General features: G+C 46.2%; 1 protein-coding gene across 2 annotated transcripts in view; it reads left to right on the top strand.

The window, feature by feature from the left end:
- Window positions 1–17,655, top strand: part of EGFLAM (EGF like, fibronectin type III and laminin G domains) — a 193,999-nt gene extending 176,344 nt beyond the window's left edge. For both annotated transcript variants that reach the window (XM_019982928.2, XM_019982929.2), the window contains 4 exons: window positions 3,343–3,486; window positions 12,045–12,128; window positions 15,573–15,676; window positions 16,497–17,655. In XM_019982928.2, coding sequence (XP_019838487.2) covers window positions 3,343–3,486; window positions 12,045–12,128; window positions 15,573–15,676; window positions 16,497–16,651 — 487 coding nt within the window. In that variant the 3' untranslated portion in view covers window positions 16,652–17,655. The remainder of the gene's footprint in view (window positions 1–3,342; window positions 3,487–12,044; window positions 12,129–15,572; window positions 15,677–16,496) is intronic.

Here is a 17,655-nt window from a genome sequence, read left to right as displayed (position 1 = left end):
TCATGACTTAGCAGCAGCAGCAGCAGCATGACCAACAACCCAGAGCCTTTCTGGTCAAAGAGGGACAATGGTCAGCCCTGGGATTTCTGATACTCAGGCTTTGAGGAGCAGTGAGAACTCAATGCTCCTGAAGCCAGGGTTCCATGCGTGCGATTTCCGGCAGGGGAGTCAACTTCATGCTACTTTGTGGCCATGCTCTGCCTAGAGCCAGCCGTGGAAGGGTTCTGGCACATCTCCAACCAAGCAGAGAGCTCCAAGTCCGTGCCCTACTGTGAATCATCATCAGTGAGGTCCACTGTCCTCTTCAGGCTCTTTCCAGTTTGGTGGTGGGGGGCTTCTTGGCTCTCTTCAGGTGGATGCAAGAGCATGACAAAAGAGATGCTCACGTCACAGCTGGGACTTTTAATTGCTGGTGACTGAAGGTCCAGCCCTGCTCCAGAGTTCAAGCTCCTGGTTTCAGTTCAGTTCAGTCGCTCAGTCATGTCCGACTCTTTGACCCCATGGACTGCAGCACTCCAGACCTCCCTGTCCATTACCCACTCTGGGAGTTTACTCAAACTCATGTCTATTGAGTCAGTGATGCCATCCAACCATCTCATTCTCTGTCGTCCCCTTTTCCTCCCACCTTCAATCTTTCCCAGTATCAAGGTCTTTTCAAATAAGTCAGTTCTTCGCATCAGGTGGCCAAAGTATTGGAGTTTCAACTTCAGCATCAGTCCTTCCAATGAATATTAAGGACTGATTTCCTTTAGGATGGACTGGTTGGATCTTCTTGCAGTCCAAGAGACTCTCAAGAGTCTTCTCCAACACCGCACTTATAAAGCTCCTGGTTTGGAAGAGCCTAATTAGGCTATTTCCCATGAGGAAGACTGGCTTTGGTGAATCTAGTGAAGCTCGGCTTTGGTGCTTTCAGTTTGCCCTTTTCTCTTTCTTTTCCTTCCCCTCCACTCTTTGTAGTTCAGAGAGCACCACTTGCCACCCCACTGCCAGCACAAATCTGGATATTTTCCATTGTCTCAGGTTGATTGCCTCGTCACAGACTAAGGCAACTCTTTAAAGGCACACAGTTCTTAGGGTGGAATTTGGTGGTTTTTCAAGGAACAAAGGCGGTTAAGAGACATTTTCCTGGGGCATTGGATGTCCCTGGTGTTTCTGAACACAAACCAGACAGGCCCGGCTTTGTTCCTCTAATCCCATGTTGTGTTTCTTGAAGTTGTCTTGTGTGGGCCATAGGCGAAATGGAGTCCCAGCCAAGAAACCTTCTTCTTTCTTCAAGTCCTTACACCCAAGAGATGGAGGGGTGTTCAGTCCCCAGAAACTAGGAGGGTGATCCTTAGTGAGGGGCGCCAGGTCGTTTGTGGGAGTGGAAGGGTTTGGTGCAAGTAGGAGGTTCAAAGCCCCAAAGCAGAAAGCCCAATAACACCTGTGTGCGTGTATTAATAGATTGCATCTATGTGTGCAGGCGTGTGAAGCTGCAGAGAGAAGTCAGGTTCAGAGTGTGTTTCCATTAGATGCCTTTGGCTGTAAGTAACAGAAAACTCAGGCTTCCCAGGAAGCACAAGTGGTAAAGAATCCACCTGCCAATACAGGAGTCATAAGAGACCCACATTTGATCCCTGGGTCTGGTAGATCCCCTGGAGAAGGGCATGGCAACCCACTCAGTATTCTTGCCTGAAGAATTCCCTGGACAGAGGAGCCTGGTTGGCTATACAGTCTGCAGGGTCACAAGGAGTCAGATGTGACTGAAGCGGCTGAGTGCACATACACACACACAACAGAAAATTCAGCTCGAAATGTCTTAAACATGAACGGTAAATATTATTTCATATAACAAACTGTCTAGACTTAGTCTGGATCCTGGGTTGATTAATTCAGAGAATCAATTGTATTATCAATGACTCATTTTCCTGCCTTGTTATCCTCAGCATATTTTGCAACAATCATACCCTTTATGGTAAAAAGACAGCTGTTCCTAAGATGCTCATTAAATAGTTATAAATCATGGCGATATACAGTACAATAGAATAAAGCCCTTTTTTTCATGTGACTCTCTTTGAAAGGAAGAGACTCCTAGAGTCCTCCTGATAAATTTCCTCAATCTCATTGGACAACAGTGGGTCACAGATCTACCCCTAAGCCAATCACTGCGAAAGAAATGGAACCGTGTGATTGACTTGTACGAATCAGTGTATCCAAGGCAAGTGAGGGAAGGAAGGAACCTTGAACACAAGACTGGGAAAAGCAGATCTCTAGGGAATAGCCCATAGCTGGATTGCTCCGCACCTGGTCTGGTGGAGTGTCATGGACCCTGCTCCTCACTCACCACTCTGAGACCTGTCTGGGGAGAGCACACTAGACCTCTTCCTGTCTATCCCAGGCTCTGGGAAGCCTTGGACAAAAGCATCCTCCACTGGTCACTACTGAATGCACTCTACAAGCTGCAGGCCACGTTCATTAGACACGTGACAGGAAAATGGTCAGGACTTTTCCAGTAGAGCCATCTTACACTATAAAGAACAACATTAAATTGCATTTATTCTTACTTCGCCTTGTATTTAAGGACCTCATGGTTGCTTTTCTCCCTTAATCGGATGAAACACTGGCCACTTCCTAGTGAAACTGGATCTCTGAACTAGTCTATTCCCAAGAATCAATGAGAATATCCCAACATTAACAGGAACCGATAAGCAGTGATCTTATTCCCAGCCATGGCTGTAGGATTGGGACCTGCCCTTCCTGAGCACCCCTTCCTTCCTCTCAGCTTTCTGTTCCACTCCACCCTGCCTCTGCCCCAACACCTCTCAAGACCATTATCCCATCGAGGCACCTTCCTTGTCTGATGCTCTGCCCCCTGTCCAGTCATTCCTTCTCTACGTTCAAGGACATCACCTCCACAGATGGCCATCCACAACCACAATCATAGCCCTGAGCGTTCGAATCTCTTGGTAATTAAGTAACCCACTTCCTTTTGAGGAATGGAGGGGCACTTTCCCAAGGGCTCGTGAGTGGTAGGACAGGAAGGAGGTTAGACTGAGGTGTGTACTGGGGGTACAGGCTGGGACTGTGGCATTGGCCAGGGTCTGGCTTATCTGTCACTCATCAAATGCTCTCTGTGGTGTTCAGCACACCTGGAGAGAGAGACAGACTCCATGTTGTAGAATGAGGAGTTCAGACGTTTAGACCCATGGCATGGCTCATAGTGGTGACACTTTTTCTAATCTCCTGATAGTGTCAGAAACATTAGACCATCTTTATAACTGGCAGACAAAACCAGGATTACTCAGAAATGGATGTTGGTGGAGACTGGTTGATTTGGTGTAATGATTTGTGTCTTTCCTCCAGGGTGTCAGGATCAAGATCAAACGCGTTCATGCGGTTTAAGACAACTGCCAAAGATGGCCTGTTGCTGTGGAGGGGAGACAGCCCCATGAGACCTAACAGTGACTTCATTTCCTTGGGCCTTCGGGATGGAGCCCTGGTGTTCAGGTAACCCTTATACTGGCTGCCGACAGCATCATCTTGTGATTTTTCTCAGCCAGTGCAGATCATGCCAAACAGAGGTTGCAGAGGAGCCAGAACACAGTCAGCTAGAATTAACTGTTGCCTGAAGCTCCAGCTTAATTTGAGGCTCCTGGTCTTTCTCTCCAGTATCCATTTCCAGAGCAGCAGTCGGTCAACTATAGCCTGGTGGCGTATCTGGCCCCCTACCCATTTATGTGGCTCGATGGTAAAGAATCCACCTGCCAACGCAGGAGCCACAGGTGCTGCGGGTTTGATCCCTGGGTTGGGAAGAACCCCTAGAGGAAGGCATGGCAACCCACTCCACTACTCTTGCCTGCAGAATCCCATGGACAGAGGAGTCTGGCAGGCTATAGTCCATAGGGTCGCAAAGAGTTGGACACGACTAAGCACACATACCCACCCATTTTTGTAAATGAAATTTTATTGGAATACTGCAACCCTCATTTATTTATGCATTGTCAATGACTGCTTTGAGGTGACAGTGATCCACTTGAGTAGTTTCAATAGGAACTCTATGGCAAAGCCTAAAATACTTATTATTTGGCCGCAAAGAGTCGGACACGACTGAGCAACTGAACTGAACTGAACTTAGAGAACAATTTTGTGGCTCCTGTACTAGTATGTTATTGCCATCTACTCCCCACTTACAAATGAGGAAGTAGAAGGAGGACTTTGATCCTGCCAAGCATGGACATGAGTATTTGGCCCAGTGCTCACCAGCTCAGGAAGATCTGAAGATTTAGCTGAGAGACCTGGCTTTATATTCTGACTCAGCTCCCTAATCCCTGTGGAGCCTTGGGAAGGAGAAGGCCTGCTTTCCAATCTCCCACTGCAAAGAACAAAGCACAAACTCATACCTCAATATAGCAACCCCACATTTGCATTTTTATACGTGCTTCTCAGGTGATAATGGATAAGACAGTTCTAGAAGTTCTACATGAGTTTAGACTGTTCTCAGATTTGTCACTGGGGAAGATCCCCTGGAGAAGGCAATAGCAACCCACTCCAGTATTCTTGCTTGGGAAATCCCATGGACAGAGGAGCCTGGTGGGCTACAGTCCAAGGGGTCACAGAAGTGTCGGACATGACTTAGCAGCTAAAGAACAACAACGACAAGCTATAAAGTAGCTGAAGAATTACCAGCACAAGATCTCACCACCAGAAGCTGGGTGGAAGCTGGGTGGGAGCCAGATTCCAAGGGGCAGGGGCCAGCTGTATAATATGAAAGAGCTTCTCTAGAGATGGTGATGACACAGCCCCACTTGAGGGTAGAAATATCTTGTTTAGAACTGTGCTTCTCAAAGTGTGGTCCCTGGACCAGCAGCATCAGCATCATCTGAGAACGTGTTAAAAATATACAAATTTTCAGGCTACACCCTTGAACTACTGAAACAGAAAAACTTTAGGGATGAGACCCAGCAATCTGTTAACTGTTTCTCCCGGTGATTCTGACGCCTGCTACGGTTTGAAACGCCTGCTTGCTCTCTAGACCATCTGCTCCATGGGGGAAGGAATTTCTCTGACTTTTCCTTCTTTAATCCCCGACCCGGTGACCTGCACAAGTGTTCACTAAATGATACGGAATTAACTGGAGTTGAAATAGATGAAGGTTAGATAAGGAACTACAGAGAAGAAGAAGAAGGCTGAGTTCTGGGGCTTCAGTGGGTCCTGTGCTGGGATTGCTGACAGCCAGGGTACAAGAATAGAAGTCTTGGCGATTTGAATAAAGGACATTTTGAAAGGAAATGTCGCTTGTCCAATGCTTGCCCCTACATAGCTGAGCATGCTCAGTCAAGTGACCCTATGGTTGTTGAGGACTTTGGGGAGCAGAGTGTGGTTGAAAGCTGGAGGCTGCCCGAGAGCAGTTTGCACCACCTCCGCCCCCTCCCCGCAGCCCCAAGGTCAAATGCTGAGCTCTTCACACCCCAGTTTCAGGCTGGCTGCTGCAAAGCCATTTTCTTGTGGTTTTCCTGTGGTTAACCTCGCCAAGGCCTCAAGTACTTGATTGTGCCCAGAAAAGGGAACTGAAACAGTAGCTCAGCCGTGGGTGGGAGGCCCGACTTCCCCCCTAAACCGCCAGCGAAAACTCAGCTGGACGGGGAAACTCAGTCTCCTCCCGGCCACCCTGCAGCTCCCACTGGTTCTCACACCCTGCCCAGGCCAGACCCCCATGCTCTCTGGGCACCGTTCTTACAACTCCATCCCGATGTGTTTCTTTGGTTACCAACTCTTTTTCAGGTTTCTGGAAATTGGTCCCACGTTTCTCTTTTAAGTCTGGAGTTCTGGCCGAGTTCTGAGTAAAGGGCATCCTCCCCAGCTCAGCCCCCACACCCCAGAGCAGACATCTGTGCTCATCCCTGGGCCTGGAACCTGGCTGCTTCGCTGCATTTCCTTCCTCTGGGCAGCTATTCCCCCCACATCATTCACCCGGCTCAGAAGTACGGAAGCCCTGGGGGAGGCTGGGCGGAGAGGTATCAGAGAGTGGCCAGTGGTTTAAGATTGTCAGCCTACACAGAGTCAGCTGTGGGGCTCCTATCTGAGGTTACTGGATTCCTGGGCCCACACCCAGAGATGCTGGTGGAGGAGGTCCTGCTGAGTGCCAGAATCTGATTGGAAGATACCAGGAGCCACACCCTGAGAAACCGAGTCTGGAATGGTCAGAAACCAGGGCTTCAGAGTCAGACATGCCTGATTCCCACGGCCACGTGATCACCTGCAGGTTATCTGACCTCTGCAAAAGGAAAGGGTTAATCATGAGGACCCAATGAGTTAATTCACGTAAAGGGCTTAGTGTAAGGCCCGGCATGTGTACTTATTAGTGAGTGATAATGATTATCCCTGATCAAGTGTTTACTCTGTTCAAAAAACATCACGAACATACGTAAGGGAACTGGCACAATATACTATATAAAATTTAGCTATTATTATTTTGAATAAGGCTCTGCTGCCATGCAGCTTACATCAGTGGAGCCTAGAAAGTAAACCTGTTGATTGGGTAGATGAACCGTTTTTGAGGTTTTAGTGTTTGATACAATTTCAAAGCAAACAACAGGAAATCTAAGATAATACGGTATAATCTTAACATTCTTCACCTAAATGCTTGTCCTTTTTGCTAATTTAGTGCTCAAAGTGCTTCTGTCAGAGAATAAAGAAAAGCACTGGAATTCAACAAAAAGATTATTTATGGTTTTGGTACAAATTAAAAAGAAAGGGAATCAGAGTGCTCAGTTGAGAATGTGGTTTTTGTTTGTTTTTTTTAATTTTGTTTTATGATTATGTATAGGGCATAAAACTAAGTGTGTAAATACCACTTTACTGGGGATATTACCTACTAATTTTCCATATGACTTTGATAACATTTTCATGCAGCAGAGAAAGGGAAGCAGTCTGACATTGGCCAAGTACCCTGTGCTCTGCTTTAACAGAGGCACGACCAAGTGTAAGTGCCACCACGTGGAGGCAGTCCAGTGGCTTCCGAGGGGCCTCACCTGGTGGCATTTCCTAGTGGACCACCTTTGTGCTCAGACTCCTGGCCTTTTGTGTGTACCAGCTTGAGTAGGTAAACTGGATTCAAGATAACTGATTCATGCTCACCAGGTACACGGGACATTGTAGAGAAAGCAGACACCACATTTATTTGTTCATTTATTCATTCATTCACATATTTTTTACCTTTTTTTTTTAAATTGAGATTTAACTAAGTGAATTAAGTCAGAGAAAGACAAATGTCATATGCTATCATTCATATATGGAATCTAAAAAAAAATGAGGCAAATGAATTTATCTACAAAGCAGAAACAGACTCACAGACATAGAAAACAAACTTACGGTTACCAAAGGAAGGGGGTAGGAGGGGATACATTTGGAGTTTGGAATTAACAGAGACATACTACATATAAAATAAATAAACAACAAAGTCCTATTTTATAGTACAGGGAACTATATTCAATATCTTGTAATAACGTATAATGGAAAAGAATCTGAAATCAGACATATATACATATAATATTATCTGAATCAGTTTGCTGTATACTAGCTGGTAAAGAATCTGCCTGCAATGCAAGAGACTCTGTTTCTATTCCTGGTTCTCTTCCTGGAGAAGGGACAGGCTACCCACTCCAGTATTCTTGGGCTTTCCTGGTGGCTCAGACCATAAAGAATCCACCTGCAGTGCAGGAGCCCTGGGTTTGATCTAGGTTGGGAAGATCCCGTGGAGGAGGACGTGGGAACCCACTCCAGTATTCTTGCCTGGAGAATCCCATGGACAGAGGGGCCTGGCGGGCTACAGTCCATGGGGTCACAGAGTTGGATATGACTGAGCAACTAAACACAGCACAGAAACTATCAAAGCATTTTAATTGAACTATATTTCAATTTTTTTTAAATTAAGGTATAATTTACATAAAGTGTACAAATATTAGGTGTACAGCTCAATACATTTTTTAACATACAAACGCTTGTGTGACCACCACTCGGAACAAAACACAGAACATTTCCTACACCCAGGAAGGCTCCCTCATGCCCTCTCCCAACAAAGGCAATCACTGTTCTTGGCCATTTATTATTATTTAAAAGAGAAATTCCAGGGGGATGTATATCAGGTGTCTGGGCAAGCGGGAGGTTATTCGAGAAATGAGAGGGAGTCGGTGGGGTTGGAGAGTCAGGCCGTCAAGGAGCCAACTGGGCCGCTCCCCCACCTGCAGTGGTGGCTGGATTCCTGTCTGCTGGGTTCCGTGTTTGCTCCTTGAGTACAATCTAGATGAACAGGCATGTTACCAGGCTAGAGAATAGAAGAAGAAAACCCATCCTTTGTCCAAACACAACTGAAAAAGTTTCCATTCACTGGGTTTCAATCCCACTCCAGTCTATGCTGCTGCAGTTCTACCTAAGTCACGTTGTTCTGAGACCTGGGTGTTCCTGGGTGTTTCGGTTACATATTCACAGTCTGGTGGTTTACTTTCACACATGACTACTCTTCCAGGAGAGGCTTGACAGGTTTAACTCTGGGTGGCAATTCTCCCCTATTGCTAGTTCCTCTAGGTGTGCTGTCCATGCTCTATCCGAGCTGCATTAAGCACTGCATGTATTCTTGTGTGGCGCTAATGGTAAAGAACTTGCCTGCCAATGCAGAAAGCATAAAAGATGTAGATTCAAGGCCTGGGTCAGGAATATCCTCTGGAGAAGGGCATGGCAACCCATTCCAGTATTCTTGCCTGGAGAATCCCATGGACAGAAGAACCTGGTGGGCTACAGTCCACAGGGTCACACACAGTCAGACACGACTGAAGTGACTTAGCATGCACACAGGCATGGGGTTATTTGCCTGTCTCCTACTATGTGCTATGCTCTTTATATATATTATCTTACTGAACCTTCTGTAAGATCCTTCAGGGTAGGTATTATGAACCCATTTCACAGATGAGAAAATTGAGGTTCAGACAAATGGAGCAAATTGCCCAAGATCACAGAGCTAGGAATTGGCAAGGCTGGGAATCAAGGCAGATTCCTCTAACCCAAGTGTCTAGGTTCTTTCTCAGAGAAGGCAATGGCACCCCACTCCAGTACTCTTGCCTGGAAAATCCCATGGACGGAGGAGTCTGGTAGGCTTCAGTCCATGGGGTCGCTGAGGGTCGGACAGTCGCTGAACGACTTCCTTTTCACTTTTCACTTTCATGCATTGGAGAAGGAAATGGCAACCCACTCCAGGGTTCTTGCCCGGAGAATCCCAGGGACAGTGGACCCTGGTGGGCTGCCGTCTATGGGGTCGCACAGAGTTGGACACGACTGAAGTGACTTAGCAGCAGCAGCAGGTTCTTTCTATCACCCCGTGCTGCCTCTCATAAAAGCCCACATAGTAATTCAGCTGTATTTCTGCCAACCAGCTTTCAGCCTTGCTTTATACTCATTCATTTCTTCAACAAGCATTTGGCCACTAAATAATGAAATCTGAAAATTCCACCTCCAGGCTGCTTCATACAAGGAGACACTTGATGTGGGAAAATTCATTAGAAAACAGTGGATTTTTCTGGGTCAGAGCAACAGCTTTGTCTCAGAGTTTGTCAAGTCACCCGAGTTCTATTCTTGGTTAAATGTCGATGGGCTGTGTGGCTTCTTTGAGACTCCAGTTTTAAAGAAAGGACTCATAGTGCTTTCCCTGGGAAAAGCCAAAGCTTTCTATTCTTGCTCTTTTGTTGGCTTGAGTGCATAGAAGAGCTCAGTGACTAATCTGGGTTTCCTCTCAATTTCCTGTTTCTTGGCCAATGAGCTAAAGGAGAGACATGTCCTCTTACAACATGAGGAGAGAGTTGTCTGGGTGAAATGCATTTTCCTTCAAAAGCATGATTACATGGGCTTTATTATATTATCAAGGGGTGATCTATGCAGCTGGCTCAGTGCCCAGCCTAAAATAGTCACTCACTAAATATTTGTTGTTTTTAATTAAATTAGAATAATTGAATGAACACTAGACTAAGAGGGATATTTCTCTCTGGTAAACAACATATGCAAGTCTTCTGATCCCCTTAGCATATCAGGGTATCTGGCAACTGAAACAGAAAACAGAAGCTTCGGAGTGGATCTGCTATCCAAGAAAATGTGGCAGGGGGAGGCGCGCAGGTAAGACCCCAAGTGCAAGTCCTATACTTTGGCTTTGAGATTTTAGGCCAATTCCCTTAAACTCTTTGGGACAGCCTACTCTGCAATGTTTTGTTCTGTTCTGTTTTTTTGAAAAGTGAAAACACATGTATTCGTTTCTGAAGACTGCCATAACAAATTACCACAAATTGGGTGGGGATAGACATGTGTTATCTCACAGTTCTAGAGGCGAGAAGTCCGCCCCGGAGGCCTTACAGGGTCACTTCCTTCTGGGGCTCTGAGGAAGTCTGCTCTGTGACTCTGCTAAAATTCTGGTGATCGCTCACACTCCTTGGTGCTCCTTGTCTTATCGCTGTATCATTCCAGTCTCTGCCCCTATCTTCACATGGTGTCTTTTGTGTGTCTCTGGGTCAAAATTTCCTCTTTTTATAAGGACACTAGTCATATTGGATTTAGGGCTTCACTAACCCCAAATGGGGCTTCCCAGGTGGCTCAGTGGTCAAGAATCCGCCGGCAATGCAGGAGATGTGGGTTTGATCCCTGGGTCAGAAAGCTTTCCTGGAGCTTCTCCTGGAGTATTCTTGCCACTCCAGTATTCTTGCCTAGAGAATCCCATGGACATAGGACCCTGGCAGGTTACAGTCCATGGGGTCGCAAAGAGTCAAACGTGACTTAGCGACTAAACAACAACAGTAACCACATATGACTTCCTCCCTAACCCCATATAACCCCAAATACTCTCTTAACTAATTGCATATGCAAAGACCTTGTTTCCAAATCAGTTCACTTTCTGAGTTTCTGGCTGCTAAGCTGCTAAGTCACTTCAGTCGTGTCCGACTCCGTGCGACCCCATAGACGGCAGCCCACCAGGCTCTGCCTTCCCTGGGATTCTCCAGGCAAGAACACTGGAGTGGGTTGCCACTGCCTTCTCCAATGCATGAAAGTGAAACGGAAGTCGCTCAGTCGAGTCCGACTCTTCACAACCCCACGGACTGCAGCCCACCAGGCTTCTCCGAGTTTCTGGACCCAAGTTCAACTCCTGGGTCGGGAAGACCCCCTGGAGGAGGGCATGGCAACCCATTCTAGTGTTCTCACCTGGAGAATCCCACGGACAGAGGAGCCTGGCGGGCTACAGTCTATGGGATTGCAAAGAGTCGGACACAACTGAGCGACTAACACTTTCGATTTTCACTTAGATTCTGGGTGTTCATTAATTTTGGGGGGATACTGTTCAACCTAGTACAACACCTTACAAATGATAAAGTCCTTCTTTTTCCTTATACAGTAATAGTATACATGGAGCCTAAAATAAATCAACTTTGAGGGCATTATGGTAAGTGAAAAAAGCCAGTTACGAAGAGACAAATACTGTTTGACCCTACTATAAGGTACCTAGGATTGTCAAATTTACAGAAGGAGAAAGTAAAATGGTGGTTGCCATGGACTGGGGGAGGGGGAAATGGGAAGTTGTTTAATGGGTACAGATTTTTGATTTTACAGGATGAAAAAGTTCTGGAATTGTTTACTCTGCAATGTGAATATACTTAACACTACTGGACTGAACACTTAAAAATGATTAAGTCTGGACTTCGATAGAGGTCCAGTGGTTAAGACTCCATGCTCCCAATGCAGGGGGCAGAGGTTCAATACCTGGTCAGGAAACTAAGATCCTCTTTGCTGCACAGTATGGCCAAGAAAAAAAAAAGGTTGATCGTAAATTCTACCACAATTAAAAAATAAAAAATCAGTTTTGATCATTTATGGCCTAATTTGGGAACCTAGTGTCTTTTTAGCATTGTTTTGTATTAAAGAAACTACCTTCTGAGCTCCAGAGAGCTTTCTCATTGAGAATCATTTATGAATGACCGTCTGCCTGTGTGTCAGTGCTATTTTCTGTTCTCTGTCTTGTTCTTCTCTGACGCCTTTAGCTATAACCTGGGCAGTGGTGTGGCATCCATCATGGTGAATGGCTCATTCAACGATGGTCGGTGGCATCGAGTCAAGGCCGTTCGGTGAGTACCTGTCACAGCATGAGACAGAGCTGATGGGAGTGCTCTCCAAGTCCCTGTAGTCCCACTTCCTGTTCCCCCACCTGGCCTGGCATCCCAGTATCCCTGATTCCACTCATTAGGGCATCTCGGTACCAACTCCCCCCGTGCCCATCACTAACACTGCAGGTCAGAAAGGCTGAACTCCCAATCTTCACTCAACAAAGGCCTTTTGGAGAAGGAATTTTATGATGGCTAAACTGGAGGAGGGTCTGGTCATCTAGTGAGATCTAGATATCTCTATAGTGAGATAAGACTTCAGGACAGGTAGACTTTGAGGACAGAGAAGGCAATGGCAACCCACTCCAGTACTCTTGCCTGGAAAAATCCCATGGGTGGAGGAGCCTGGTGGGCTGCAGTCCATGGGGTCGCTAAGAGTCGGATACGACTGAGTGACTTCACTTTCACTTTTCACTTTCATGCATTGTAGAAGGAAATGGCAACCCACTCCAATGTTCTTGCCTGGAGAATCCCAGGGACGGGGGAGCCTGTTGGGCTGCCATCTCTGGGGTCACACAGAGTCAGACATGACTGAAGCGACTTAGCAGCTGCAGCAGCAGACTTTGAGGAATGCTTCTATTCTCGTTATGCAAGCAGTTGCCCCCACCTTTTTTTGTTTTTTTGACATTACATTACCTGAATCTTAGAAGCCATGTGTACCCTGCCCCAATTACACATCCTCCCCCTGCTCACAGAGCTCACTACCCTCACTTCTAATTGATTTAGGGTGAATCATTCCTTTGAAATTAGTTTTGCTATGTATCTATCCCTAAAAATATATTTTTAGAAACTGATTAGCAGGTCCTAATTCAGCTGTATAAAGAAATGTCAGTCCTGCCACGCTTGATGCAGGTCTCGAGATGAGCTGAACAGTCTTTGGCTCAGGTTCCCTGAGAATATACCATAGTACTTTCTGGGGAGGTCAGTAGGCGAGGTCATGAGCGAAGCTTGGGAAACATGGGCCCACCACGGTGTTTTCCACGCAGTCCATGTACAGGCTATGATGGGAGTAGTCTTGCTGGACCCCGTTCTTCTTCCCATTGTGCTTCCTTCGATTCCAAAGGATGTGGCAGGGCACAGAGGCAGACCTGTGCCCGTCAGCTGTCCGGGTGACCTTGAAAGTCCTTGAGAGAGCGATTTTGATGAAGCCCCAACTCTGACTTGTTAAAAAGAGATGTCTTCCTGTAGTGAATATTTACTGGAGTAGGTAGCCATTCCCTTCTCCAGAGGATCTTCCCAACCCGGGGATCGGACCAGGTCTCCTGCATTGCAGGCTGATTCTTTACCGCTGAGCCCCTGGGGAAGCCTCAAACTGCTCATACTCCAGCTCAATTCCAAGATCCTTCAGACTAGGTGGCTTCTAGGTTCTTCACTTTACATTTTTCAAATCTAAGATGCCATTGATTATAAAGTATATCCTCATTTTGTACATATTAAAAATGAAAAATTCTTAGAACTGATGAAATAAAGTGTGGAAAATGGAATTTTTAGAGTAATGGGGAAAAGCCGTCACAGCAGGCAAGGCATTGCCCATCACATCCTTCTGGTATGAGATTTTGAAAAAGCATACCCAAAACGGGGAAGCTGTGTGGTCTCAAGGGTGATTATAGAACAGGCTAGAAATATCTCTAAAGCTAGTTGCTAGAAGAGCTGCTATCAATAAATGAGATTTAGGCAACCAGATTTCTATCATTATACCCCACTCCCCCCACAAAAGGAGTAGGGCCCAGAAGTTTTGGAAGGTAAATGAGGGGCCGAAAACAGATTGGCTTAAAAATCTTACTTAAGGTGTTAGACCCCAAGCTCCTTCTACTTCATATAGCTGGCATGCTGCCCTTTCCCTCCCCATGGAAGAATAATGAAAGTCAATTCTCTGGAGAAAATGAATAAGGGTCTTTGAAATGGGAGACATTAGGTATAGCTAAACATTGGACTAGTCTACTCTGTCTATATTAATACTGGAAACTATGTGAAAGTTCTGTGTTGACTATTAAGAGCCCTATAAATCTTCCCCCATTGAGATTCCAGAGTGCTGAGAGCCAGGCCTGTACCCCACAGTAGAGTAGGAAATCCAGGTATCCCCCAGTGGTTGCACCAGATCACAATACAGTCACAGAAGCTATCCTGCACATGCGGCTCCCACAGGGCTTCCAGTCTCCTCCTCAGTCCTCAGCACTGAACTGTGGAGTGGCAATCGGGGATCACTAAGCATTTGAAAAAAATCTCCAATATCAAACATGGATATCAGAACAGATACATAGAACAAAGCAACTTGGAGGAAACAAACTATGAATGAAAAAAAAATGATATTCACATCATCAGAGAGATAAGAGTTTCTTGTTTCTGTTAACCTGAGAAACAAGAAGTGATGGCTATCAAAAAAAAAAAAAAAAGGGAACAGTAAAAGACAAGAAAGAACTCATTTTAGGAGAAGAAGGAGGAGAAGAAAGAAGAAGAGGTGTGGCTGGTTCTTGGAAACCCCTTAAAATGCAAAGTCCTTGCCACAGAGGAGCACCTCCATCCTGCTGCCACTTTGGGGTGACTCTGGGTCCTTTGGCTTCCCAAGTGGCGCAGTGGTAAAGAATCTGTTTGCCAATGTAGAAGCTGCAGGAGGTGCGGGTTGGGAAGATCCCCTGGAGGAGAAATGGCTACCCACTCCAGTATTCTTGCCTGGAGAATCCCATGGGCAGAGAAGCCTGGATGGCTATGGTCCATGGGGTTGCAGAGTCAGACACGCCTGAGCATGCATGCATGCACCACATGGGTCCTTTAGAAGCCTCTAAACCATTCTTTGTTCTCCCCGAGAGTGATCCGCCGATGGGGACTGCCACATTGGTTTCTCACTGTGCTTAGAATAACATCACCATGTGTCACCATGTCACCACCACTCCTCCCATTAAAGTTCTCTGGTTCCATCCCACATTCGGAATAAATTCTAAGCTTTTGCCCCTCAACATCTGCTTCTGGCTTCACATTTTCCTATTCTATTCCCACCTCTGGAATTCTGTATGCTCAGACTGTCCAAACCCCCGTGTCTTTTCTCTCTTTGCGGTTGCCACTTCCTGTTTGCATTACCCTGCTCCTTCACCTGACTCACCCAGCCTTCAAAATGCATCTCAGACAGAATCTTTGTTGAGAAGTTTCCCCTGGCCTTCTCTCCATCTCCGGTAGGATTTCACAGCACCTGGGCATTCTTCTACCATAGAGTGGTGACACTGATCACTGGCAATTTTTTCTTTTTTTTTTTGCCTCAGGAATTTGGGTGATTTCTTGGTTTGTTTCATTTTGACAGCTCCATCATTTAGTACAGTGCCTGGTGCTTAGTGAGGACTTGAATACATTTCTGTTAACATGAGTACATGATTGAATGATTAAAGGAAGCTCCAAAGCTGGTGGTGGTTTTTACAGGGATGGCCAATCAGGAAAGATAACCGTGGATGACTATGGGGCCAGAACAGGCAAGTCACCTGGCATGATGAGGCAGCTCAACATCAACGGAGCTCTGTATGTGGGTAAGTGACCTTGACCTCCAGCAGAACCTCAGTTATCCAGTGCCTTTTCTTCTTAGTCTTCCCTTTGTTATGCTGGGGCTTCCCAAAGTCGTGCACTTCACTGGATCAGTCAAATACTTGGAAATCGGAAACTTTTCAGATATTCCATTCTTCCATTTTCTGAACTTCTGACTCATGGCTGAAGGGTCAGGAAACACTTTAGATGGTTTTGTGCTGTGGACCAATCCACCAGGAAAACCCTGCTTGTTTATAGAACAGGAACCTGCTAAATATAGCTCCTGGAATTCTCCTGGAGGAAGGAGTATCTGTCTTTCTGGCCCCTCGCAGAATTAGAATGAGTGGTATTTTTATAAATAGCTTAGAACCCGCTAATGCAGACACATAAACATGGAAAGACACCTCTGCCTGTAGGATATTTCCTAAAAGTGAACTTAATTGAAAGCATTCAACATCAGTGTGTTTCTTTTGGTTTAAGATGGCATCATCTCTTATCACATACTACGTATTGTTGACATTATACAGCATTTCTTTTTTTTTCCCCCCAAATTCACCAGGTACTGTGTTGCTTTAAGTGGTCAGCTAGGTCAGAAAATCATGTATGAGGTAGATACTTAACGGCTCTGATTGTGTATCTCACTGATCCAAGTCAACTTGTCTCTTCAAGGTTAATTATGGACTAGATGCGATGTCCAAAGTTCTGGGTTCTGCACCCTTACCTTGTCCTGTCAGTTGAGGGACGTGTTGGTCAGTAGCCACTCAAGCATCCTACAGAGACGTCCTCCTCTTTGGCTCAGGTCATCTCCCTCTTGCTTCCTGGCAGGTGGAATGAAGGAAATCGCTCTGCACACTAACAGGCAGTACATGCGAGGCCTCGTGGGCTGCATTTCTCATTTCACCCTGTCCACCGATTACCACATTTCCCTGGTGGAAGACGCCGTGGATGGGAAAAACATCAACACTTGCGGAGCCAAGTAACACCAGCTGGCCCTGCCCAGAAGACCGAGCCTTCTATCCTGAGAGTCCCGGGGGCCCGAGACCCTGCCTGACACAGGCGTGGGGACCAAGAGTGTGTCTTGTCCTCAAGGAGCAAGTTCACCCTGATGGGAAACTGGAACCGAGGCGGGAGTCCCTCGGTGGCCTTTCCTGCTGACACTCTGTGGGCCAAGCCCAACGGAACACTCTGTGTAGGAAGCATGAGACTTTGTCCACTGAGTGTGTGGTGGCTGCCAGAGAGCACACATCAAGGCGAATTTACGAGCCCGTCTGCTGTAGTTCAATGACTGTGTTGTGATTCATAGTTCATTTTAAAAAAAAGAGAGAGAGACCCAAAGGGCAGTATTAAAATATTTCTCTCCTCTCCTGACTCATCACACTCTTACTGACAGCAGAATGACTGTAAAACCTTGACCCTCCGTTTTCTCACTTCGGCCCATGAATAACTAGGATTAACCCCTTCCCCTCCTCGCTGGCTGGTTCAATGTGCTCTGACTATGAAAATAAGGATGAAGGGAGACTAGAGATAGAATCATAATTATGAAGCTGCCCCCCCCCAACCCTGGAAAGTTTACCTTTAATGAGAAATCCTTACTTTTTATAATGCAAATCTCAGAAAATGGGCACCATGATTTTGTAGCTCTCCTTTTGTATGTGTATATTTTTATAGCTACCGACTGTCCATGCGGTATACTTTTGCAAGTTTGAGTGGACGACCCTGAGTTCTTCGCACACTTCCTAGAATTTTCTCCCAAAGGAGACTTGTGTGGGCCCTTCGTGGCATCAGCGGTGTGGGGTGGGTCACAGGGGTGGGCACCTTGGGGAGCTGACCATTCCCTCTTGGTAAAGGATGGTTCAAAGAGGCGAATATGAAGCTTCCCGAACAAGCAGATGAGAAGGCGCCTGTGTTACTGAGGTGGGTCACTGTCCTGGTTTTGAGAGAGGGGGATGTCTGTAGTACACTTGAATAAAAGAGTTGAAGGCTA

This window comes from Bos indicus, chromosome 20 (assembly GCF_029378745.1).
Source record: "Bos indicus isolate NIAB-ARS_2022 breed Sahiwal x Tharparkar chromosome 20, NIAB-ARS_B.indTharparkar_mat_pri_1.0, whole genome shotgun sequence".
Classification (NCBI taxonomy): domain Eukaryota; kingdom Metazoa; phylum Chordata; class Mammalia; order Artiodactyla; family Bovidae; genus Bos; species Bos indicus.
The sequence above is the reverse complement of the archived record's forward strand: the minus strand, read 5'-3'. Positions and strand labels throughout refer to the sequence as shown.